Source organism: Argentina silus (assembly GCF_951799395.1).
Source record: "Argentina silus genome assembly, chromosome: 20".
NCBI lineage: Eukaryota > Metazoa > Chordata > Actinopteri > Argentiniformes > Argentinidae > Argentina > Argentina silus.
The window spans coordinates 1,891,894-1,917,895 of NC_139674.1; the positions used below are offsets into that span (position 1 = coordinate 1,891,894).

Here is a 26,002-nt window from a genome sequence, read left to right on the forward strand (position 1 = left end):
GCTACCCATTAAGATTACTGCAGTTTATCTATATGTGCTTTAGTGGTAGTGAAATTGAGTAATTATATTTGTGTTATTATGTAGTGAAAATGAGAAGTGAAAAGTTTTGGGACGCATCTGTTGTTTTTTTCCGTTTTGTCGCGCTTTTCCTGTTGTGATCTTTATATCAGCCGTACACATGGTGGCGGTAATGCGCCATTTCATGACATAAATACCCTCTGAAGGAGAAGAGGAAGATAAGTTTCAGTACTCAGTAGGCGGGTTGTTGTGGTTCTCAGTCTGCCCGCGGAAGCGACAGCAATGGGGAAAACGTACCGTCATCCGACATAATTTTCGTATCTTTTATCGCAAAACATGTTAGTGGCAGTTGGCAGGACATCCTTTTTTTCAAGAACTAGCAGCGGTGGTACAGATGAATGTTTTAGTCGACACGTAGTCAGTTAGAACCTTCGCATGGGACCAAAGAAAATGCCCCCGTTTAGGATGTGCATGTTTTTATGCTATTTTTTCTTCTTTACTTGTTTTGGAGTTCAAGCCCAAGTGCAAAGTAAGTTACTCTACGTTTTTATTTGTCACATCAGTTATAATAGTCCTTTTCTACCTTTTCACAGTCTTTCCCAGGTATATTCATAATCTAGAGGGTAGGCCTCAGACGGTCGATATTAAAATCTGCGTTGGCTTGATTTAGAATAATACTGCACCAGGTTATCCACTGTGTTTAAAGTTCAAATGTAGTAGCCTGGATAGGGTTAGACAATATAGTGCCATGCGAGGCCAGTAAAGGTGCGTGTGCAAATACAGTGTGCTCCATTAATATTGGAAAGAGGAAGAATTTTGTCTTCTTTTAGCTCTATACTCCAACATTTTGGATTTGAAATCAAACAATTACTATGAGGTTAAAGTAGAGATTCTCATCTTTAAATGTTTCTGATTGTAATAATTGTGATGAAAATGGTGAAACCAATCCTTTTTAATACATAGTCCCCCTATTTCAGCGCACCAAAAGTATTGGAAAATTGGCTTGACAGGTATTTCTGGTTAGAAAGGTGTGTTACGTCACATCAACATTTGTGCAGGCATAAGAGCTGTCAATGTCTAGATTCTAGGCTTTGCATTTGCTTTTGGAGTCTGCTATTGGTGTCAACATGAGAACCAAAGAGACGTCAGTGAAAGTCAAGGAAGCCAATTATGAGACTGAAATATCAGACAAATTTATCAGAAACATAGCTAAAACCTTAGACCTAGCAAAATCAACAGTTAAAATAATTTAAAAAGAAAGAAAGCACTGGTGAGCTCAGCAGTCGCAAATGGGCTTGTAGGCCAAGGAAGACTTCTACAGTGGATGACCGAAGAATACTCAACATACTTAAGAAAGAAAAAAAAGAAAAAACTGTCCCAGAGATCAAGAACACTCTCCAGGAGGTAGGTGTGAATGTGTCTACAGAGGCTTCACAGCAAGGTGCAAACCACTAGTTATCCTCAGTTGCGTATCCCAATCAGCAACAGCATGCTCTAAAAGAGCTTGCAATATCTATAAGTGACATCAGTTTGACTGATTTTTAGGCCCATAGTTTCAGATGTGAATTGTAAGAACTTAGATGCAATTAAGCCTAAACGCAGTCCATGTCAGTTCTATTTAAAGCACCCAAAAAGAGAGCTGCTCTGCCTTAAGCATTTTGTTGCATTGTGTACTAGTATATGATGACAAATAAACTTGAAACAGCATCATTTGATGAAAATAACTAGGGTATACGGAAGAGGTACGAAAGATGTCGAAAGTTTGGTAATTACTACCAAACTAAGTGGTTTAGTTTGCTGTGCTGTTCTTATATTTAAGACGGCATGATTGCCAGTAGCTACATGCAATCATTATCATCAACAAAATCATCTGGATTTCATGACCTATGTTGTGTACACCAACATTGAACAAATTGGTGATATCAGCAATACTTTGACCGCCTTAAAACATAATCAACCTTCTCTTGAAGCTTTCTGATAATACTGCTGCTGAAACGTGTTTGGAATACATTTGTTGTGACAAGGTGAATGTTTTCCTCTCAAGATGCAGTGCCTTGAAAACTGGACACTGGTTGTATGCCATTAGAAGACTTGGTGCTGTACAAAGCTCGCTTTACAGTGTTGCTGTTTGCTGCTATACATGCTTTTTCTCTCATCACATGGGTGACTAAAGGAATGGAACCCACCGTGGCAGTCCTCCATGTTCTGGAGTCTGAACTATGAAGCGGTTATTATAAAGAATCAGGATAAAGTAGAGAAAATAGCCTGTGTTTTTCTGTTTGAGATAAGCCACCGTGTGTGTTTCAGAGGTTTAAAGAATCAGGGAGTGGGGAAAAAGAAAAGAGAGCCAGGTGAGGGAACAATTCAGGGGTAGGAGGGAGAGTGGTCAAAATGAAGAGTGAATACACTATGAAGAGAACTTGCTATCTCAAGACAGGTGAAATTTTCACCAATTCACTAGATACACCTATCCAATCTCAGGTCCACACAAATGCATAGGGGTAGGGATTAGTGGTTGATAAGAATCAAGTATAAATGGCAGAATTCAAACATGCTGTGAATGAAGTTTACATAAGTTCAGGTGGGACACTTGAACGGCATAGCTGTCTGTCAGGTGACTCACACAATTCAATTACGCCAAGCTTAAATGTATGAATTGACTGTGGGCAAATTTGTATATTGTGGTCTGTAAAATGGAAGTCACCCAATGTCATGTGGTGATGCATGAGAATTGCAATTCTACCTTTCCAGCCACTCTCTCTGTCGTGGCATGGCTGTTGTACCCTTTTAGAAATCAGAAGTGCCTATATGACTGATCATTATACAATGCCTTATGTCAGGGGGTTTGCAGAGTAGATGCAGATTATATCATGGATATAGAGGGGGAGTTCTGCATCTCAGGCTGTCAGGGCAAGTCCAACATGAATTAAAAAAAAAAAATGATTACAGCTAGCTACTGTTAGCTCTGTCATTGTATAGTCTTATTTGAAATCTATAACTGATGACCCATTACATGTGCAAACTGGCAGAAAACTGACTTTCTATGCTATCACTGGCTGTAGCCTAGAACCAAGAACCCTAGGTTAATTCTGTCCATGCTGTAGCTAGCTAACATCAGCTATCTAGTTAGCTGCAAGGTTACATGCCTGCTTATCAAGAATAGGAAATGAACATAGCTAAAACATTGTTATTGCAAAATGGCTACGCTAATACATACACAAAAATAAATGTGTATATGTAAATACCAATACGTATAGAAAAACACGTTTTGTTAGCAAGTACTTAACCTACATATCATTATTCACAGGTTACTGTCGGTCCTGCAACTTACAGGCATAGCTAGCAACTCCAGAAGTCCAATCCTGGCTCTCTGCGATCTCTTTCCCCACTCTGTTCTTCACCTGGCTTTTCACCAGACTAGATGCTTTCCTCCGTATTACTGCCTTCCACAGGTCAGCCTCACACCCAAGTTGATAATACATCTACACTCACTGAACATTTTATTAGGAACACCTGTACACCTTCTCATGGTGGAATGGTGTGGGGAATGTTTTCATGGCACACTTTGGGCCTGTTAATAGCAATCAATCATCGCTTGAATGCCACGGCCTATTTGAATGTTGTTGCTGACCATGTGCATCCTTTCATGGCCACAATTTACCCATCTTCTAATGCACCATGTCACAAAGCAAAAGTCGTCTCAAACTGACTGGTTTCATGAACATGACAATGAGTTCAGTGTTCTTCAGTGTTCTTCCCAGTCACCGGATCTGAATCCAATAGAACACCTTTGGGATGTGGTAGAATGGGAGATCCACAGCTTGAAACTGCACCTGAAAAATCTGCAGGAATTGAGTGATGCAATCATGTCACCATGGGCCAGAATCTCAAAGGAATGTTTCCAAAATCTTGTGGAATCAATGCCACAAGGAATTGAGGCTGTTTTGAGAGCAAAGGGAGGCCCTACGCAGTATTAGTATAGAGGTCTCTAGTATAGAGGTGCTCGGTGAGTTGATATCGGTAGGTGCAGGCCAGTGGCTTCCCCACTCATCTCACACATGACATGTCTCCTATTTCTGATTATTTAAAAAAATACTGCGCTACCAATCGCAACTTCACAGTACAGTCAGTTCTGAGTTTGTATTTCACCTTTCAATCTGAGAACTCTATCCAACACACAGTCCATTCAAGTCAGCATTTAACTAAATGCAACAATTGTGATCGAGGTGCAAAGGCCAATTATTGGTTCTATGTAAGAGGAAAATTCTGACAGAAAAAAAGAATAGTTCGGGGGACTTTTATTTTGACATCCATTCTCGATTTAATCTGACATACTGTTCCACATCTATATCATATGACACAGATGTTACCTAAATAAGTTAGAAAAGGCTGACACAACATTTCTAAGGTGTTATGAAGTGTTTACATCAGATGTTATGAATGTGTTTTTTCTGATTGGACAAGTAAGCTGAATGAGCGTTTACATGCCTAATATTGTCCATCAAACGGGTTATCAAAGGTATAACCCAACCCTGCCCTTCAGAACAGTCACTCTATTCTGATTGAAGTGTTTATGTGAGGGCGTTTTATTCAGGACAGTGTTTATTCAGATTGTACAGAATGTTAGGTTGTGTCTGCAGATAAACACAGTCACTGTTGAACAGGGCTGAATTAGCTCTGCTCCTCTCCTCTTTCTAACTATGCTCATTGCATCCTCAACTTCATTCTGAGCTAAAATGACCCACCATCTCTGGTTGATGTGTTCCGACCAACCCTTACATGGCATCTATGTAAGGGCCTAACAACGGAGACATCCAGGTATTTGTAGAAAGGGCCATATATCGTATGAGTTAACGTCAAATGTATCTCCTCTGTTTTAGATCGGGTAGTCTTCATGTTGGGAACCTTCCAGAACGTGAGTGTACCCCAGAACGGGACAGTGCAGGCGGTGGTCTCCAGAATCCCACCCGAGGTGGCTTACATCACCCTTCAGTTCCACACACAACATCGCAATGCCACACTGTCCTACACCATGGTAAGACACACTAACACATAAAGCTTGTTTACACAGAGGCATCTACCGGTCCTGTCTGTGTAGAGCTGGGACAGGGAATACCGCTAAATCTTGAACCTGTCGCAGATCTATAGTAGTAGTCATGCTACCGGTAAGGGGTCTTTGTAGAAGGGGCAGAGGTAAAATGCAGGTATGCACATTTGCATTGTGTTCCACTCTCTTCTATGCCAACCCTCCCCTCCCATTGAACTAATGTGGTCAACGGGGTAACCCAGGTACATCACTGTGAATCAAGGCCTGTGTAAACAGGGGTCAGACAGAAAATACTGGGATTTTACACCATGGAGACCAGTGGATGGGGCTGACTAAACATTGTTGATGGTGACAAACTGTTGTCGGTTGGTGAGGTATGATTCGAACCAGAATAGGGCCAGGCTTCAGCACTATGGAGAGGAAGGGGAGGTTGGTTATTTTTTGAGGATTACAGTGATGGAGCCTATTTTCAGGACAGGGAACATGACCAGATTCAAGGGATGAACTTATGACCTTTACTATAAGGGGACAGAGCTGAGGTAGACAGGCTTTAACCAGAGTGGTGGGCATGGGATCAAAGTGGCAGGTGGTGGAGCGCAAGCTAGAAATTACTTAGGCAATAGGTTCGTTACCTGCTTGAGTGCTGTCAGTAGGAGAAATTAGGCCTACACTTTGATACCTGAGTTATTGTGGGGCAATATTGGGTTACCATAAAGGAGATAGGAGTTTGATGGAGACGAAGTATTCATTCAAATTTTGGGCTGTTTGATTGCATAGAGGCTATGACTGCACGCTAACCACACATTATGGTTCCAGTTCTCTTACTATTATTCTCTCACACACTCTCTCTCGCGCGCGCACGCACACACACACACACACACACACACACACAGTGTCTGCTGACCCACTTGCGGTGGGGTCTTGTGAGATTTGTGGATATTGAGGGCTGTGGTCATGTGTTGAGCTAATCACAAGCCCCATGGTTCAGACATAAACAGCTTTGAATGCTTTTCTCTGAGTGGAAAAGTATACTGTATGCACTACTAACTTACAAGTTTGTATAAATAGTTATCGTGCCCTGTCTTTACCATTTAATGTTAGATGAATCTGCCTACCAATGATGAACATTCTGACTCAATATTTGAGTGTGTAACTCCAGAGCAACGTGTATAATTTGCAGATTGCAGATCTTCAGTCAAAATTACAAAAGTTGTTGGTTCAGTCAACTAATTGTTGAATAATAGACCAATTGTATAGATTTCTTGGTTGTCTGATTGACTGACTGATGGATTCCTCTACTGTTTGTGGCAGATGCCAGATCAAGGCTTCTCCCTCACAGCGGTGGACTCAGGCCTTCTCTCACCCCTGATGCCTGCTCAAACATCGCTCTCCTGGTTCCTGCTGTCACCTGACGGGGGCCCTGTGGCCGGCACAGGGGTTATCCTCCCCTACACCAGCACTGGTACACCCGCTCCCACAATAGTAGACATGTTATTGTTCTGTGTGGATGCTTTGTGATGTGACCCCCTTAAAAGTAAGTTGCTACCGTACATGCCATGGGGTTATCTTGCTTTAAGGTCTTCATCTCCTTTGGTAGATAAAGTACACCAGGGCTGGGCCATGTATCTATCTATAGTAATTGGGATCAGCACACTTGTAACATTACACAATATTAATATATTGCTGCGCTGCAGTAAGGCAAGTGCCCCTTGTCAAATGATATTAGAATCACAAGACCACATTTTGGAGTTGATCATATTTCTCAATTCTCTCGTGGTTCCCTATCTCTGCTATTGATTTAGTGCTCTCTATCAGCACGTTCTCTCTCCTTCTTTCTCTTTCCTCACACAGCATTTCAACATATGTATTGAGATTCTAAACTGCTCTCTTGCTATTCAGGAACAATGGTATTTCTCCCACAAACTGGCTTTGTACTCTTACACAAGTACGCATTAGGCCATCTGCACAGTCCAGCTCTTCTGTCACTCAGCAGTCGACTGCTGTTGGTGTGCACCACTGTCACTTAACCCTAAGAAAAAAGCGATGATCTAATGGAAATCTGTTTTCTCCCCCCCCCCCCCCCCCTCCCTTTTAGATCCAGTCCCTGGAGCTTGTAATATGGAGTTTGACCTGGACATTGACCCAAATGTCTATCTCCATTACAACCTTTTTGAGACGATTATCTGCTTTGCACCAGCAAATATTGGATATGCAAGGTAATGACACATTAGACAGGGTATGCTTCAAGTGTGTAACAGTGTTGATGGGGAGACCAAAATCAGGGGAGGGGATTTTTTAAATGTTGATATTTCTTATTCAATTTGGTGGCTGTGTGGGCTTTGTACTCTGTTCACCTTGCTACTTCATCGCCCTCAACTCTTGCTCTTTTCCTCCAAAAAGTGCCACTCTTTTTACTATCCATGATCAATCTGTAAAATAAAAGAAAGTGTATAGCGCACACACTTGCGTAGCCATACCTCCTAATCAAGTTGTTGTCACGCCTCCTTTTGAGGTCTGGCGAAATTGATAGTCGCCAAGTCTGTTTGATCGTAACAACTTTCTTAAATGTAGGCAGCCCATCCAGTTCCCTATACAGAAAAAAACATGTGATCGGTGTGTTTGTATAGTGTTTTAGATATATGTTCTAAGTGGCAATGCTAACTCAATCAAAAATGGCTATGTAGTATCTAAGTAACAGATGTCCAAAACTGTCTTGGTGAATTGACCACAGCCATCGGTGAATAAGACAACATCTATGTTGAACCCACCTATATCAATGAATATACAGTGCCCTGCGTAAGTAATGGGACAGTGAAGCATTTTTTTTGTCTTTTGGCTCTATACTCCAAAGGTTTTGGATTTTAAATAAACAAACAATTAGGTTAAAGTACAGATTATCCGCTTTTATTTGATGATATTTGGTTTCAACATTTAGAAACTACAACACTTTTTATACATAGTCCCTCATTTCAGGCCACCAAAAGTAATGGGACGGATTCATATAATGTCCAAATTAAGCACTCATGTTAGTATTTGGTTGCCAATCCTTTGCATGCAATAACTGCCTAAAGTCTGCGACCCATTGACCTGACCAGACGGTGGGTATATTCTCTGGTGATGCTCTGCCAGGCCTGTACTGTAGCCATCTTCAGTTGTTTTGAGGTCTTTTTGCCTCTGAAGATCAGGGATATCATTTCAGATGAGGTTTGTGAGTGATTTTTCTGGCGGGTGGTTGTCCTCCGGTTGCACATGCTGTCGTTGTGGTAGTGTAGATGGACAACGTCCGGTTATTCATGGGAGACATCACAGATGTTCACTGTTACTTTTGACAAAACAAATGCAATATTTGCTATATATCACTATATAGCTTTCGTTTTAAAAGCGTGATGCAATTAACATTAAAAAAGGTGAGTGTAATAATGGTACCGCTACATGGACATAATGTAGCGGTATGTGCTTGCTTCAACAAGAATTATATGGTACATAATCGGCATCCATCCATCTGTTGGAAATACTTCAGTTTTAAATCCAGCAAGAACATACTGTAGGAGTTTTGAACAGTTTTAAAAAAGCAATAGTCTGCATACTTGCATATTTTGCACTGTAAACAAATTAAATTATTTTAATGCCACAGAGAACATTTTGACCCAATGCATTCTTAAAGTGCTAATGCACACATTTGGAACACATGGAAAATAGCTTTTGGGGGGAGAGTTAAAGATGCACACATTTTGAGGTCCTTGGAAAGGACAATTAAGTGCTTGAAAAAGTGATTAAAAGCCCCTTTTCATGTCTGTATGATAATTGTAGGTTTTGCGTGTGCATAAGAAATAATATTTGCATAAGAACAAATATACAAATTATTTTTGATCTCATAGATCAATGTGAGCTGTAGGAGGCGTGTTGCCCTGGCCTCATTTCTAGCCCCATACTACTAGTTGCATTTTCTCAAGAAGGGTTGATGATTTTGGTTTTCCAGTGTATCTTGGTGGAAGACACCAACTGTATTTTCTGAATAGATAGTGTTGTTTAGTCCTATGACTAAAAGACAATGCAATCTTATCAGTGGATTACATGCCATACTACATTTGTGTGACTTCCATTATTGTGAAAACAGGAAAGGAATGTCTTAATGGGAGCTTGGGTCTATCATAATAATAGGAGCTCAGACATCTCTTCATGGCCACAATTTACCCATCTTCTAATGGCTACTTCCAGCATGATAATGCACCATGTCACAAAGCAAAAGTCGTCTCAAACTGGTTTCATGAACATGACAATGAGTTCAGTCTTCTTCAGTGGCCTTCCCAGTCACCAGATCTGAATCCAATAGAACACCTTTTGGATGTGGTAGAACAGGAGAGTCACAGCTTGAAAGTGTACCTGAAAAATCTGCAGGAATTGTGTGATGCAGTCATGTCATCATGGACCAGAATCTCAAAGGAATGTTTCCAACATCTTGTGGAATCAATGCCTGTTTTGAGAGCAAAGGGAGGCCCTACCCAGTATTAATATAGTGTTCCTAATAAAGTGTTCGGTGGGTGTATAAGCTACTTTAAAGGCACCGTCTGCAAATTGTCTGGGGCAGTGTCGAAGGTGACCTGAGGGCAGTATGCATCTTCCTTGCTGCGCCGCAGTCCAAGATAATGTGTGTAAACAAAGTGCTGCAGATTATCTGTGTGCTTCTGTAAACTAAAACCTTACTAGGATTTTCCCTCAGAATGAGTTTAAGGTCAGTCTCTTCAATATAGCAAAACTGTATTGGTTACTTTTACAAACGCAACACCTAGCTTTTTACATTGTTAACAAAGTTGTCGGCCAGCTAATTCAGACTGCTACTTTAACCAGATGATTTATTTATGTAGTGCCCCCTAAATGTCTAGCTCATTCCCATTTTCCTTTCTGTCTCCATTTCTTGTGTTTCTGTGCTTCATATATTTTGGGGGGAAAACATGACAACTTTCTTTTAAATCAAAGTATGAATTCCAATTGTGTTCAGAATTTATCTGAGCTGTTATGGTGCTATTTGTGCTGACACCATTTACCTTTATTTCCACCAACTCAGGGGTGACAGTCCGCCAGCATGTGACACCGACATGGGTCCCACCACACGCTTTCGCCTGCAGTATGACATCTATCAGTACTTCCTGCCTGAGAGTGACCTATCAGAACACAGCCTCATCACTGCCATCCAAAGCGTAGCTAATGTGCAGAGCATGAGAGATCATGGGAAAAGGGTGAGCTGGTGACGGTGTGAATCTATTACAATGGAACTGTGTCTTTACTGGACAGTAAAGATATCTACAGTTGGATGAATCTGAATTAAGAGGCAAACCTGTCCTTTGTTTTCCACTCGATCCCTTCCTCTCTTGTTTTGGAGTCTGTCAACATAACTTGCTCAATGGTGACTGAGCAGTCAGAAGTGGGTGGGCTGTTGATTACATTTTCAAAATGAAATTACTGACAGGTAGTAGGACCAATCAGATACCACAAGCAAGCACACCACGTTTTTAAATTAAGAACGTCAAATAAGCTTTTTGTTTTTTTGTGTTGCTAACTTGTAATTAACTAGCAAGTTTCCGTAAACGACACAAGGACGAAAAACAACAGTGTCAGGGAGGAGCTTCCTCAGGCTCAATATTGTTTTTGGGTCTCGACCTTTCGAATTCTCATATAAGGATAGGAGAAGAGGCATTGTGTCGGAGATGCATCAATTGTGATAGAAATCCTGAATTTTAGTGTAAAAGGATTATATTTTGATACCATTTTTACATTTTCTTGCTTCAAACATTTAAACGCCTTTAAGTGGGGATTTTTCCCTCTTAGGCCATACAAACTTAATTTATTGAATGCCCTGCTTCACCGGAAAAAAAAAAAAAAAATTCTTATGAATATTGTTAATGCATCGTTTTCTGATAGGGCCGTCCCAAAGCATGGGTGAAGTAGGCGATCGCATATGGCCCCCAAATTAAATGATTTGTTTTTAATTATTTTCAAGTTATTATTTTCACCAGGTACAGTAGGTCAGTGGTGGACTACCTCAATGCCGCTGCTCATAGTAGTTAAGACGTGTGAGGTGCTGCCAAGTGCTACCTGTGAAGGATGTTTGAAAAGATCCATCCTTCTGTGGTAGAAATGGCTGACAGTGCTGACATTTGTGTCCCCTCCTTGTAACAAAATAATAATTAAAATGAGAGAGATAATGTCTTGTGGTTGCAGAGCTTTGCTTAATAACATTGGTAGGATTACAGATTATCTCCTTTTATTTGGCAATTAGGTAGGTCAGATCATGAATTACAGGGAGATGGAAGAGTGGAAATTGTTTAAATATCAAGTTATATTAACAGGGACCAACTTGTGTTTTTTAAATATCCTTATTTAAAACCTTAGACTTTTTTGTTGTCATCAGTGTTGAAACAAAATAATAATGGCGTCATCCAGACTAATTGGTAGGCCAGTAGGCAATGATGTTTGTGAATCGGCTATACTGTATGTGGTAATATTGGAATCCATGGGTGCCTGATGTGAATAGCTGCTCATGTTCAGTTTGTCAAAATGTCCCTAAATATTTAGTATAAGCCCTATTGGATGATAAAAACTTAAACAACTGTCAATTTCAAGCTGAATGACAATCTCAGATTTTTTGGAATGTCGCATGCAGCCGTATTTACAAACTCAATGTCCACATTTGTGCCTCAATTCAATTGTATTTCATAGGCTACGTGTTATTGTGTGATTTACAAAAATGTGCATTGATTGATTGCTTTCAAATAATACTGTCCTTGGGCAGTATGTTGATGAATCAACTATAAATGGGCCAAGAGGCAACAACCCTTGTGTGCACAACTGACATTTGTTCTGGATGCTTGCCAATGTTTTTTTCTGCACTAGGCCAATATTGGACGTCTATGTAATTTGATCTGATTAATTAACTTAAATATACATACAATTTGTCACATCTTTAACCATTTATCATGTGTGTGACATTTTTAAACTGAATATAATTTGAATCACTTGTCATCTTCTCTTCTCAAAATCTCAGAATAGATCATCAGTAGCCTAGAGAAATGATCATTTCACTCAGAAACACGATCACACCTTCCCCCCACCATCCGCCCCATTTTGCTGTCATTGTAGGCGTCCTTATGGGTTCTTGATCGCAGTAATTGCTTATTTTTAGATAAAGAGAATTCCAAATGCTTTCTACCTCAACCGCAATTCACCTGACTAGGGCACAAATAGAAGCACCAGTAATGCAAACAAGCACAAATTAAGCAATGAAGCAATAATGACAAGGAATAGACGCATTAATATGTACCAGATACAAGTTATTTGTTGGTAATATTGGACACTACTGAACCCTCAGGCTATGCGCCTTTACGCAATGGCATCAGTGTTTGTTCATCCACGCTTATCCTCCTCCTGGTCCTTCTGCTCCAATTATGTTTGGGTCGGCTCGCTATGACCACGGATGGCACTGTTTCACAATAAGCCTATCCATTAGAATTACTCAACGATGCCTCCGGGTGGTTGTGTGGTTGAGGTGAAATACCTCAAATAAAATGTGTGGAAAAGGCCAGTTGATTGCTACTGCTGTCGCGGTACCATCGCTCAACCATGAATCTTTTAAACACTGACTTACTCTCATGTCTAAGTGTTATCTTAACTCGGGTAAAGAAATGGGCTACCAAGTTATCCAAGGTCAACTGCTGGTTTTACTTAAAATACTCTTGAGAAACATTTTGATGTTTTAATATTCATATTTCCTTTCTCTTTACCCTCTCTTTCCTTTTATCTGTACCCTTTTTCCTTTTATCTCTCTAGCTCATGACACTGTCGGATGAGAAAACAACAGTATCGTTTAGCTCCATCCCGGGGCAAGGTGTAATCTACTCTGTGATAGTCAGAGATCCAGTGTGGAACACCTCCGCCTCCTACATCCCTGTTCACACTTATGCTTGCAGTTTCAACTCCACTCTGGATGGGTGCTCAACACTGGGTGAGTGGGGCCAACCAGCACTGGATGAAAAGGTTCTTTTCAATCAAAGTCTGAGTCAATACAGTTTCCAATGATATAAGTATGACCGACAGATTAGCATCAGTCCTCAGGGGTTAATTAAGTTGTCAGCTGGTTTAAGACTTTGATGACCTTAATGGTGAACCCTGATGCTTGAACTCTTGCTGCATGAAACTCGGTGTACAAAGTTGTTACCCAAGTTTCCCGCTGGAACTGGAATCAACCAATAGGGTACAATTCTGGGAGCTCTCCAGGTGTTTCTAAGTTGGAATGAACATCAGTGATGTAATATATTCATTTAGCACCAGGAACTGTAATAGTGTGCACTGGTTATTAGGTCAACTGTAATGCAATAGAGAGGTAATGCAGACTGACTAAATGTTTGGAATGGAATGCAGACTGGCTAAATGTTTGGATGGGAAAGCAGACTGGCTAAATGTTTGGGGCCTTTGTTTTGTTCCAGGGAAGGTTTCCACAAAGCTGTTCTTCACCATCGCTGGTTTAGCTGGCCTCTTTGTTTGTTTCTTCGGGCACCGTTTCTTCAAATGTGGTGAGTGGAGGAGACCACATCAGTTAAGTAAAGGAGCGATCTGAATTGGCCCACACAGAGTTGAGGGGAAAAAAAGTTTAGGAAGTAAAGACTTTGTATTAATCATCTCAAGATGTTATCATAAGACCAGTAATAAACTACTACAAGAACATTAGTAACAAGCAACTGCTCACATCTGTATCCTAGTTATTTATGGCTTGTGAAAGTACAAGTCCGATTCAAAGTTCATGGCAGTTCATGAAAATAAGGGTAGTACTGTAGGTCAAAGGTCTTGTTGCAGATTGTTGCTCCCACAAAATGTCTAAAGGAAATGAATTCAAAAGAAAAACAGACAGTGGAGCAGTCATTGATCCTGTACAAAAACAACATGATGTGATCTCATCAAAACATTTGAATTCAAAAGTGGATTACCATGGAGCTAAATCACTATTAAATCGATGTGAGCATACAGCATGTGCACTGTGTATTGTGATTTGTGGATGCAAACACGATTCACAAACATATGCCTTGATTTGTGTATAAATAAGATTTGCAAACATACAACTTCATTTGAAAATAAATGCAACAGCATTATAAAGTTGTATGATGCTTTGAGAATAATAACAACAGAAATTATGCATTGTGAATGGCAAATCTTCTTATGTGAATCTGAAATATATTTGCTGATGTCTAATCAACTCGAAGTATTGGAAAAAATCATATAATGTCCAAATAAAGTACTCAAGTTTAGTATTTCGTCGACAACCCTTTCCATGCAATAACTGTCTGAAGTCTGTAGCTAGCTAATGGCTATGAAAGTACTGGACTTAGCCAAGTGGTGATGGCTGATGGACAGCTATGTTGCCCTGTGTACAAAAACATCAGAAAAAAACATAATGATATTACAATATAGGCAGTTGAGTTGATAAGTAGCTACTATAGCAGGTTTTAGCTGAATTTATAGTGCTTTAACTTAACGTGAATGGTACAATTTCAGAGGATCTCCTGTTACTCCTCTGCTGTGATCCTGACCAGCAACGGATTTTGCATGTGATGTCATGATGACTGGTGTCTCGTGTATCCTTGATAGTGCACACTTCCTTGAACTTTCTGGTAAACTATTTGGAACCAAATGTGCATTGTTGTCAAAGGTTTGCTGGAGGGTTGCTGTTTTTTTGCCACTTCTGGTTAACTGGTCACCACTAGTGGCAATTAATGTTCATTGTTGCCAAAGGTTTGCTGCTACTGGAAAACTGTTTGCCACTAGTGGTGATAAATGTTCAAAAGGTTTCCTGCTAGAAAAAATAAAATTGTGTACACTGTGTTGTTCATATACATTTAATTATCCTCCTTCTCTCTTTCTTTCTCTCTCATAGAGCTATTTTGTATGGGCTTTGGCTTTGCAGCATTTTTTTCCTTCGTCCTGATCACAAAAACTACAGCCCTGGAATATGACAGTAAGTCATTTAAATGAAGATATTAGAATGTAAAAATGTAAATTAAGATATTAGAATGTAGACATTGATTTTCAAGCCGTGTCTTTGTTGTGCTTGCCCTCTTAGAGCAGCCAGTTGGATATGGAGATGATTGATGTTTCTACATCCGTTTCTACAGTAAATATTTGCCCTCCAAATCATATTTAAAATGACATTAGGCACACAATTGGCCCTGCATGCAGCTTGTGGCTACCAAATTGCATTAATCATCATGAGTCTTCTTGGATAAATGCTCCTCAGACAGTAAATTATGTAATATACAGTGCCCTGCATAAGTAATGGGACAGTGAAGCATTCTTTCTTCTTTTGGCTCTTCACTCCAGAAGTTTGGATTTTGGGTACCCTGATGCATAAAAAGTGGTGTAATTTCTGAATGGTGAAACCAATATGTACACAAATACCATTAAATAAAAGATGAGAATCTCTTCTTTAACCTTGTAGTATTGTTTAATATCAAATCCAGACTTTTGGAGTGTAGAAAAATGCTTCACTGTCCCATTACTTACGCTGGGCACTGTATATTCATTGATATAGGTGGGTTCAACATAGATGTTATCTTATTCACCGATGGCTGTGGTCAATTCACCAAGACAGTTTTGGATATGTGTTACTTAGATACTACATAGCCATTTTTGATTGAGTTAGCATTGCCACTCAGAACATATTTATCTAAAAGACTGTACAAACACACCGATCACATGTTTTTTTCTGTATAGGAAACTCTTGGATGGGCTGCTTACATTTAAGAAAGTTGTTACGTTCAAACGCAGGGCACTGTATAATTTGAATTGGGAAGCTCCCGCCCAGTATTGGGTTCAGGCCTTCGGTACGGGTTGCAATTTGATATTGTTAAAACTCTGGTTGAATGAATCCTAAATGTATGCACATGATAAGTTACATTTCTGTGCAAATTACCCATTGACACAAGTTCTAAGACAAGAGGGCCAACTCCTCTGCTCGGTCTGTCCAGAAGTACAGAAATATACAAAGGAGGTTGTGACTATTTTGAATGGGAGTAATTGGGAAAGTGTTTAGTTTTGTCTACAAAGATTAATCACAATGGCAATGTTTATTTCACTAATGTAATGCTTAGTTGTCTGTTGTTTTAAATTGACAATTTGGTGAAAAACGTATTCAAATTCAATTTTGTGTTGTTTTGTGATTTCATCACCATATGCTTGAGCTCTCCCCTTTTAGCATGTATGCATGGATATTTATTTTACTGGTCTGATATTTTTTCAATATTCCACCATCTTCACTACAGTATAGGAACTGTCAAGCAAAGTATAGTACCATCTCTATTCTGCATGTGCAAGTTGACGTCTAGGTTTGCTTGTACATGACTGGTAATTGAGGAGCAAAGTGAGGTTATGAATAACGCAGCTAATTAGATTTGGGTGATGGCAAGCAGATGCAGCATGTCTGAACGCTCCATGCAATGGAAATTTCTTCTTTGCCTTTTGAGTTCCTAATAGCCCTTTTGAATGGCAGCATCACATACTATTTGTTATGGGGGACATTTGGGGGTTAGCCTAGTTGGCAAGGATGTCAATCTTTGACCCCAAGACTGCTCCAGGAATGGTTGCACGTGATAGTTCTCATCTTTTTTTTCCGTCTTGTCTTGTTTTATGATTACTTTAAAGAAAAATGTTATGAAAACATTTTGGGGAAAAGAATGACTGAGTCCAATTTGTACATTATTATCTGTTATAAAGCATGTGTTCTCATAGTGTCTGAACCTGTGCTCCACACAGTTGACTAGTTTCATATCTGATGGCATCAACTAAGAAAGAGACCCACTTTGGATCAAAGTAATGTGTGTGTCTTCCTTTCCCTTCCGCAGTCCGTCTGTCGTTGACGGCCGTGATTGGTGTGGTTGGAGGCGTCGTCCTGGTGATGAGTTGGTGGCGCTTTGGCTCCGTCATGGCCTGTGTCGTTGTTGTTGGCCTGATGCTGGGCTTCCTCATCTCTTCTACTTTTTTCTTCACGCCCGTTGGTAAGAAAGAAAAACGGAAGCATAAGTAGTATTTATTCATTTTATTTAAAAATTAAAACTTGTTGTGGTAGCAAGTTATATCACTTAAATGTTACAGATTAATGTGTGCATATTATTAGGATAATCGTGTTACTCTGAACTCAAAGTAGGGTATGAGTTTTTTTTCAGGTAAAGGCAGACATTTTGAGAGAAAATGCATTTCTATTGATAATGATTAAATTGAGCTCTATACATGCACTATAAACTCCAGGTAATGCAAATGTTTCCAAAATGTTCTTATTAGGCAAGTGGCAGGGCCTCCAAAATTCATACAGCCATTATTTGACTTTTAGATTAGGACCACTTTTGCAGTAAAATATCTTTGTTGAAAACAACCTTGTATTTAACCTAACATCTAATGGTATCTCCTCTTGTATGTGTATGTAGGTTACTGTATGTGTGTCCATGTGAAGGCCAGTGATGTTGATAACAACACTGAAAGTGGGCAGTCAATGCATAATGATGTGAATAATGGATGAGACAAAGAAACGTGTGTGTGTGTGTGTGTGTGTGTGGCGGGTTTATGAAATTGACCTAATTGGCTTACCATGACAACTCTGTAATGGAGATATCAGCATAGAGAGTATATAGAGACAGACTTTAATTAATTGCATGATTATGTGCGCAGCGCGAACCCAGCCTGCGAAGAACTGACACGTACCCAACTTCGCTGTATTTTTAAAACGTAGGCTTATTACATTTGTTTTACTCGAGACATAATTTTGCTCTCGGTCTAGAACCACCATATTTTCTCCGTGTGTGTATGTAGGCTACACTAGCCTACAGGTAAGTGTGTCTGATTCATAAAGGGCATGATATTCATGCGTAGGAAGATAAACAAATTCGCTCTGGTTATAGACATTTGGAACACTTTTGTAAGTAACTCGATTGCTTGTTATAAGCCAGGAGACAAAATCATTGTTTCAAAAAATTGTTTTAAATGTGGTTTGCATGGTGGAGCATAGAGCCGACGGATTTGTCTGTGACTGTGTTCTGTTTTATGTGTTATATTGGCACTTCATATTTTACCACGGGTTACACCAATGATGTCCGTCAATATGTTATATTTGATATGTAAGCTTTTTAATACATACAAATGTGTTATTCTCATGATTCTTAAGTCTTGACAAAACAGAACAATACAATTTTTGCATGGTATTGATTTAATTCAATGATTATACTGTTACACCAAAGTCAATAAAAGAAGGTCTCCAGATGCCAATCTAGGTACTTTACCTAGTTTACTTTAGTAATGAGGGCCCAAGGCTTTGAGTGTTAAGAGGTTTTGAACAGAGCCCTTGGTAATGCAGGATAACATCTGCTCTCAGGTGATTTGGAGGTGTTCCGCTCTGACGTGGTGTTCTGGGTGGTGTTCAGCTGCATCGTGGTGGTGGTCCCACTCTTCTTTGTGCGCTGGCCAAGAGAGGTAGGCCACCAACCCCCCCTTCCTCCAACCCTTTACAGTGTGTTGTGATAAACCTGTTGCTGCCATTATGGTCATGTTGATCAAAGAGGGTTAACATGGGCGTGTCACTGAGTAAAGGGGTTGATAATGTGGGTAAGTTTGTGAGATGTAGATGTGTCATGTGTCCTTGTTGTGTTCTTAATAATGGGAATTCCCTTTCTTTTTTTTCAATTTTTGATATTTTACTCCAGAGACAGTTGAGACAGGAGAGCAATAGTGTGTCAGAATGTAGGTGGGATCAGGATTTAAACCCACACAGGCACAGATATAAGGCATGCACTAGAGGCCCCAGGCCTCTGCTAGCAGTAGTATGCATATTTTAGTGAGATGTGTTTAATTAATGTACAAAAGGTATCCCTAGACCTTGACGAGCCTACAGTTTCCTCATATAGGTTCACATTGTGTGTGCGTGTGTGTTTGCAGGGTAATATCATTACGTGTGGTGTAGCCGGAGCCTATGCCGTGGTGCTTGCAGTGAACGCCTACATCTACACCAGCCTCTCCTACATCGTCCTTAACGTTCTCAAGCGCTTCCTCAACAACAACTTCAGCTCAGCCTTCACTGCTGTGCCTTTTCAGGACATTGGTGAGTCAAATCAGTTTTGTCCTATGAACCGTTATAATACCTGGCAAGTGTGGACTATTAAACCTTATTTTACCAGGTGGATGGATGGATAGATAGAATACTGTTTACATGACAAATACGAAGTACAATATTCAATCAATGCTCATTTAAAAGTCTTATTGATGATGAGAGATTTTGGCTATCAAACTCTACTGAATGGTTGCCCAACTCGTCAACTAATTATCATTAGAGAAAGTTATATTGCACATAGTCTACCCACATCTGCCCAGATGAAATTGCGGCGAAATTACAGTGACAGATCAATCGTGTTACATGGAGGCCTGCAGAACACATTCTTAGAATTATTACACAACAATGCACTCTCTTTGCTACCAGTTCTACCCCACTGAAGCCAATCTCAACCACTCCGCCAACCAACACTGTCCCCACCCCACTGAACTACCCCAGACTCATCCTATCTATCCATCTATGACCTTCTAACATACTATATATCTACAGTAGGGAGATAGTATGTTAGAAGGTCATAGATAGAAGGTTTGCCCTTTGTGTCCCCCCCACTATTTTCCCACTGACCTGTGCAACTCTCTCTCTCTCTCTCTGTTCTGATTCAATAAAGCTTCTGTAGAGAGATTGATTAACCTTTAGCCTTCTGAGTTTCCAAAGGAAAAATAGCCTGGACTGGCACATGAACTGAATGTTCACATTTGAATTTCAAGTTTGTGCGATGGAAAATTACAAATTCGATCATTGCAAGAAAACCGGCCCAAGCACAACTTAATAGCGCCATCTAGCAACCGAGGTCAGTGTGTGCACAAGGTCAGTTTTAGCATTTCTCAATTCACTGTGATGCTCCGCAGAGGCACAAATGAAGCGTGCAAGATTGCCGCTGCTCCCACACCTATACCGATCACAGCGTTGTGAGGGTCAGTCTAATGTGGAGGGAATTAAGTGTCTGTTAAACAAAAAAATTGTGTAAAGAAGTAACCAACAACAAAAGAAACAGGATCTATGTTCAGATTTATGACACCAACTCCCTCACTTGTGTTTCCCTCACATCTTTTCTCCCTCAGACTTCATCATGATCACAGTCTGGGTGGTGCTGGGCGTGTCGGGGATTGTTCTGCAGCTCTACCGGGAGCGCTCACGCCCCTTCTTCCCTCCAAGCCCCTACCTCATGTGGCGACAGGAGCACGAGCGTCGCAAAACCAACGTCCTGGACCCGAGCCACCACACGCCTTCGCTCCCCTCCCGTCTCCTGGCACGCGTCCAACAGCTGACCAGCCCCAGGGAGTCTGCCGGGGAACGCACACCCCTCCTCCTTTAAACCTCTCCCTCCTTCAAAACTTGACCATTTTACAGAGCCAGGTAGACTGTTCCCAGACTGTGGTATGACACGGGCATCTACAGTGGGAGCATCCTGGGAGGAGCGTCCCGATCAGGGACCCCATTGATGTCTGAGAAGACAGCAAGTCAGAGAATGTTTGAGCCTGATGTGGTGCTTTCTAATGAGCTCCTAGTGTCCTCAGAACGTGCACAGATTGAACACTTTCAAAGCATGTGGAGCAGAGCGTGAGCTGTTTCTTCGGCTATTCGAATGCACTGTCAGAGAGTACTTACGAAGTACTATATATTGTTGTGCCATAATAGTTGGGGAACCATCTACCCTAATACAGTACAGTGCCTCTGTAGTACTAGATAAACAGTGCACAAATGTGTCCAATGGCTACTCTTTAAGACCACTCGATGGCACAAGAAATCATCAGGACTCCAATGTTGCGTAAACATTTTTGTGTGACAACTAACATCACTTTTACACTGTGCTCAGTCAATTACGTTTTTTTAACAATCAGTGAAAAGTAATTTTTTACCATATCTATGTATAATCATTGATTTTAAGACCTGTTATAGCTAGGATATTGAAATTTGAATGGTGTTTTCTAGAACATTTTTCCAGACCACAGATTTTTGCATTTGAAACTATTAGTCCTATGGGCAGGTACTTTCAGCCTTATATGTATCCTCTGATTGTAGAGGTGTTTTTATGGCTCTCTTCAATCACAAACCACTAATGGCTTATGTACAGTAGGCAGTCATCTGGTGGCAAAGTGAATGTACATTCATTGTTATGAGCAGATTTATCAGTTTGAATGTGGTGGTACACTGAACTGTGGGTACACTCAGTTTTTTGTGAATAGTGGCACTGATTACATGTTTTTTTGGTTGGGGTATAAGGTCGTTAAAACACTACAAATACAGTGCCCTGCGTAAGTAAAGCATTTTTTGTTCTTTTAGCTCTATACTCCAAAAGTTTAGATTTAAAATCAAACAATTACGATTAAATTATCAGCTTTTATTTGATGGTATGGTTGTGTATAATGGTTTAACCATTTAGAAATGACAACTTTTTATACATAGTCCCTCTGTTTCAGGGTACCTAAAAGTATTGGTACAATGGCTTGACAGGGGTTTCTGATTAGTCAAATGTGTTCCATCACATCATTCGTGCAGGCATAAGAGAGCTGTTAATGTTTAGTATTGATTCTAGGCTTTGCATTTGCCTTTGGAGTCTGCTATTGATGTCTGGTCAAGGAAGTCATTATTAGGCTGAAAAATCGGAAAGAAATCTGAAACATAGCCAAAACGTTAGGCTTGCCAAAATCAACAGTTTGGAACATAATTAAAACTTTTTTTTCAAGCACTGGTGAGCTCAGCGATTGCAATCATGCTGGTTGGACAATCTATACTTTAACATCATAGTCATTGTTTTATTTCAAATCCAAACCTTTGGAGTATAGAACCAAAAGAAGAAAAAAATGCTGTAGGAGGGCACTGTATATCTTTGTATAGAGTGCCATCAAAACCATTTGCATTTATGTTAACAATTAAATTTCCTTTGTGTCATACTAGCCCAAGAACTTGGCTCATTGATCTATTGATTTAATGATTGATCGCCTAATTTATTGATTGTCTGCATTTGCACTAAGACTGCTTTTGACACTGTTAAAATATGGCTCTATATGTTTAAACTTTTGCACAAATGAGTGCAGACAGTGATTACACTTGGCATTAACATGCAGCATGTGTTGAATGAATGATGATCAGATCACTATTCAAAATACAAAAATGCCTCTTAGTCCACATTGTGTCCTGCGCCATATTTACAGTTTTTCTCGATCGCTTAAACATTTGTATAAACTGGAGTTCACATTTCCACCACAATAACATACATAAGCACAACAGTAACATTTTCAGCGAAACAGTTACAGTAGTCATTTGTCATTGGTTTCACACAATGCAAATGTTAAGCACATTTTTGCAAAACAATTAACAGAGCTCTCTACATGAGACTATATAGCTATATCTCCCATTACAGTGAATATATCTATACTCCATATGTACACTGTCATTGCTCAACAGTTCAACTGACAATCAGTAATGCATTTTTTGTTGTAATTATCTGTTTCTTTCTGAATATTTCAGACGAATTTATAGTAAGCATTAATATGATCTGTAACAAGCAGAACTACAAAAAATGAAATTCTTACTGTGATTTTTTTTCAACTTTGTTTTCAATTGAAAGTTGGCCAACCTGCACAATGCATATTGATGATTATAGTTACTATTTAGTGTCAGTATTAAATTAATGGTGCGTCAAAATTAATGGTCTACGTCAATGTTACATTAGATGATAAATGATACTGTTTTGATGCACTGATTTGCTTTTGTGACGTGTACATTTTGAGAGTTGTAGTGCATTTTGCAAAAGAAAGGTGGTGTTTTGACAAACGTGTTAACTGTTTAGAAAAGTTGAACACTGTTTCAAGAATTGTGCTCAAGCAATCGAGAAAAACTGTAATAGGCGGTATATGTGCTTCGTGTGGACGAATTGCTACATGCAGAGCAGAAATCCGAATATCATGGGCTCTATTTTCAGCCTGTGCAAAACGGATGCAAGTCTAAACGCAGGTATATTGGCAACTTGCGTCGGCGGTAACAGGAAAATACCACTGCACTGTAGCGCTGTCTCGCCTGCGCTCACGTGGATAGAGTAGCGGTAAATAGGGGTGTTCATGACAAGAAGCAGGTCAAATGTGCACTGAAAAATCTGGCCTTGAAAATAATACTAATATAAGCCTCAGTGCCCGCACTTGTGTAAGACTAAGACTTTTTTACGCCTTTTAAAATATAGCCCAAATGCTGATCAAATCGCCCAACTTTCAGATCAATCACAATCCTTCCCATGTAACAGGAAGAGGGTCTTTTATCTATAGGGATGAATATATACAATCTCAGTGTTATGTAGGTGATGATGTACCCCTGCCTGAGAAATGTCATACTCAAATGTGGCCCTGGACCGTTCAGGATGTCCTCTTGGCCTCATGGTAGTCGCTTGTGTCCTCCATGTTCAGTTGGCCTGGCACACTTCACAGGCAGGGTTTACACAAACACACCTAGAATATTCCAAAGAAAATGAACACCATTTTCACCTATGTCTGGTGTCCAGTAATGTTAATGCATGTGGATTAAAACATCTCACAGAAATAAAGTATCTTCAGATGCAGTGTGTATGCTTATTGATATACTTCTAGTTTTATGGTTTGCCTCTCTGAGTTAGGCCAGTCCTTGCCTGTTATTTGAACACCTGACAGGAAGATGAGTTTGGATTTGATAGGGAATTTGATTTAGGAATACCCAAAACACTTGCTGAGATTCAGATTTGGACATCAAGGATGGGAAAGACTTTTAAACTGTTGCCTTTGCATCTGTGTGTCAGTCTTGTGTGACAATTAGTGATAAGAACACTGAAGCTCCACCATGCCTTTGAAATTCCTCACTGAAAAACTTCTATGCACTAAAATTGCTGATGAAGCTTTCTTGTAGGTCAATGTTTTGAACGCCTTTCAATATTTTTCACTACAGCTCTTGAGAGCTGACCTTATCTTGTGCCATTAACTGTGTTATGAGATAAATGTGGTTTATTACCATTATGTGTTTGATATTTAATAAAATGTCTTATAATTGTCTTATAAAATGTCTTTGTTTCTCTGCTCCTCTTGTCCAGAACAAGTAAAGTTGTATGGAGTCATGTTGCAGGTAGCACTTACTGGTTCAAAGGGCAGTTTACTGTATCATGTTTTAGCTAATTAGATTTTCTTTACACACAAGTAAACTAATCTAGTACATAACCAATTAGAACTGCAGTATACTGAGGTATGGGGTCTATCCTCTGGGCCTGTGGGGTGTGTGTTATAAATAGAGTGCAACTCACAAATGTGTACCATGATCTGTAAACAAAAAACACAAAGCACAAATGTAATTTACCATCCACACAAACACCCCTTGATTTGTATTTATAAATATTGCTAAAGATTTGTAAATGCTCTTACATGTGCCAACAAATGTCATGATGTGTGAATAAAAACAAAAGTGGTGGCAAACATTTTTTAAAAGTTATGAATAAATAATGCTAAATTGGCATTGGTTTGTGAGGTATCCAATCATTTCAATTCAACGCTGTAGCGTTAGAACTGTTCGAATCTACATTTGCAGATCAAATTACTCTGTGGATTTGTCTTCATTTGTTTACATCATTTTGGCACCTATATTCTGTGTGTTTATAGAGAAATGATCCACAAATTAATCTCAGTCAGCTATTCAACAGGTAGACTTTAAATGAAAACCTCACTGTTTTGTGCTTACAGATTGGAATTGGCCGTGCTCTCCGTACAGAGGGACAACCCCTTGATTGGGCAACTGTACAACATGCTCAACCTGGTATGGAAAACCGTTACAACTGTAAATCCATGAAGGAGTTCAAGGCCCTTGGACTGGTGCTGGGGGTGAAAGTGAATGCCCCAAGTGGGGTGAAAGGAACATGTTGGCTCCCACATGTGTCCAGGGCTCTGATAGTTGGACAGTTCATGGCAATCTACTTCCACATGGACTACTTGGCAGGTGCTTCAGCAAATGCAGATTGTTGGAAGAACCAAAAATGTTGTATTTTCACAAAACTAAACGGGGTCAGAGAGTGTAGGAATATTCTGAGTTGTGATTATAATTGATCTGTTGGTTTCCACTTTCAGATCAAACAAACCATGGAGGATGGTACTTTTGTGGCCGTCTGCCACTTCCTTGCTGATCTTTTCTCTGCAATTCGCAAGTTCAGCCTACTTCTTTCAGAGAAATGACATCATTCTGCTTCAGCTCTGACTACAAGGTATTTCTGCTATTACCATGACATAATATCGCCACTGTTTACTTTTTATGTAACATTAACTTAGTATTTTCATCTGTCCTGTTTGTCTGTCTTTCTCAGAACATCCTTAACCTGGTGCACATCATGCTGGTGCTCCCTGTTTCCTCTGCTGTGTGTTAGAGGGGGTTTTCGACCTAGAAGGGGATCAATTCTGATGTGCGTTCATTACTGACTCCTGACATAGTGGACCTCATCAGGATAAGAATGGAGGGGCCAAGCTTAGAAGATTTTGATGCCAGGAAAAGTGTGAACAACTGGCAATCACCTAGAATCGCCTAGAAGGCCCAATTACAGACAAACCTGTTTTGAGGTATATGCACTTTTGAAAAAGGAATTTATATTAAATACATTGTTGCACCTTTATTTAAACAGTGTCTTTCCTTTGATGTCAAAACTATATACAAATCTCAGTGCAATGGCAGGTTTATTTCTAAGATTAATCATTATTTCTATTGCGTGACGGCACAGCAACATTTTGTTGCGACCAAATCATGTGCTGGTGCCACCAACTGAAAAAGAGGGAAATGTTAGTCAGGAGCCTTGCTATTATATA

At 39.9% G+C, this 26,002-nt stretch overlaps 1 protein-coding gene across 2 annotated transcripts; it reads left to right on the forward strand.

Annotated features, from left to right (window-relative positions):
• Window positions 1-256: 256 nt before the first annotated feature.
• Window positions 257-24,623, forward strand: tm7sf3 (transmembrane 7 superfamily member 3). 2 transcript variants are annotated; one of them, XM_083692503.1, is made up of 12 exons: window positions 257-547; window positions 4,899-5,053; window positions 6,377-6,527; window positions 7,161-7,281; window positions 10,131-10,302; window positions 12,890-13,064; window positions 13,546-13,632; window positions 14,988-15,068; window positions 16,951-17,103; window positions 18,471-18,568; window positions 19,031-19,193; window positions 20,264-24,623. In XM_083692503.1, the coding sequence occupies exons 1-12, from the start codon at window positions 454-456 to the stop codon at window positions 20,515-20,517; spliced, it is 1,704 nt and encodes a 567-aa protein (XP_083548629.1). In that variant the 5' UTR covers window positions 257-453; the 3' UTR covers window positions 20,518-24,623. The 2 variants fall into 2 exon arrangements, with proteins under 2 accessions (XP_083548629.1, XP_083548630.1); XM_083692504.1 differs by lacking the exon at window positions 257-547 and adding an exon at window positions 944-1,422.
• The last annotated feature ends 1,379 nt before the right edge of the window (window positions 24,624-26,002 follow it).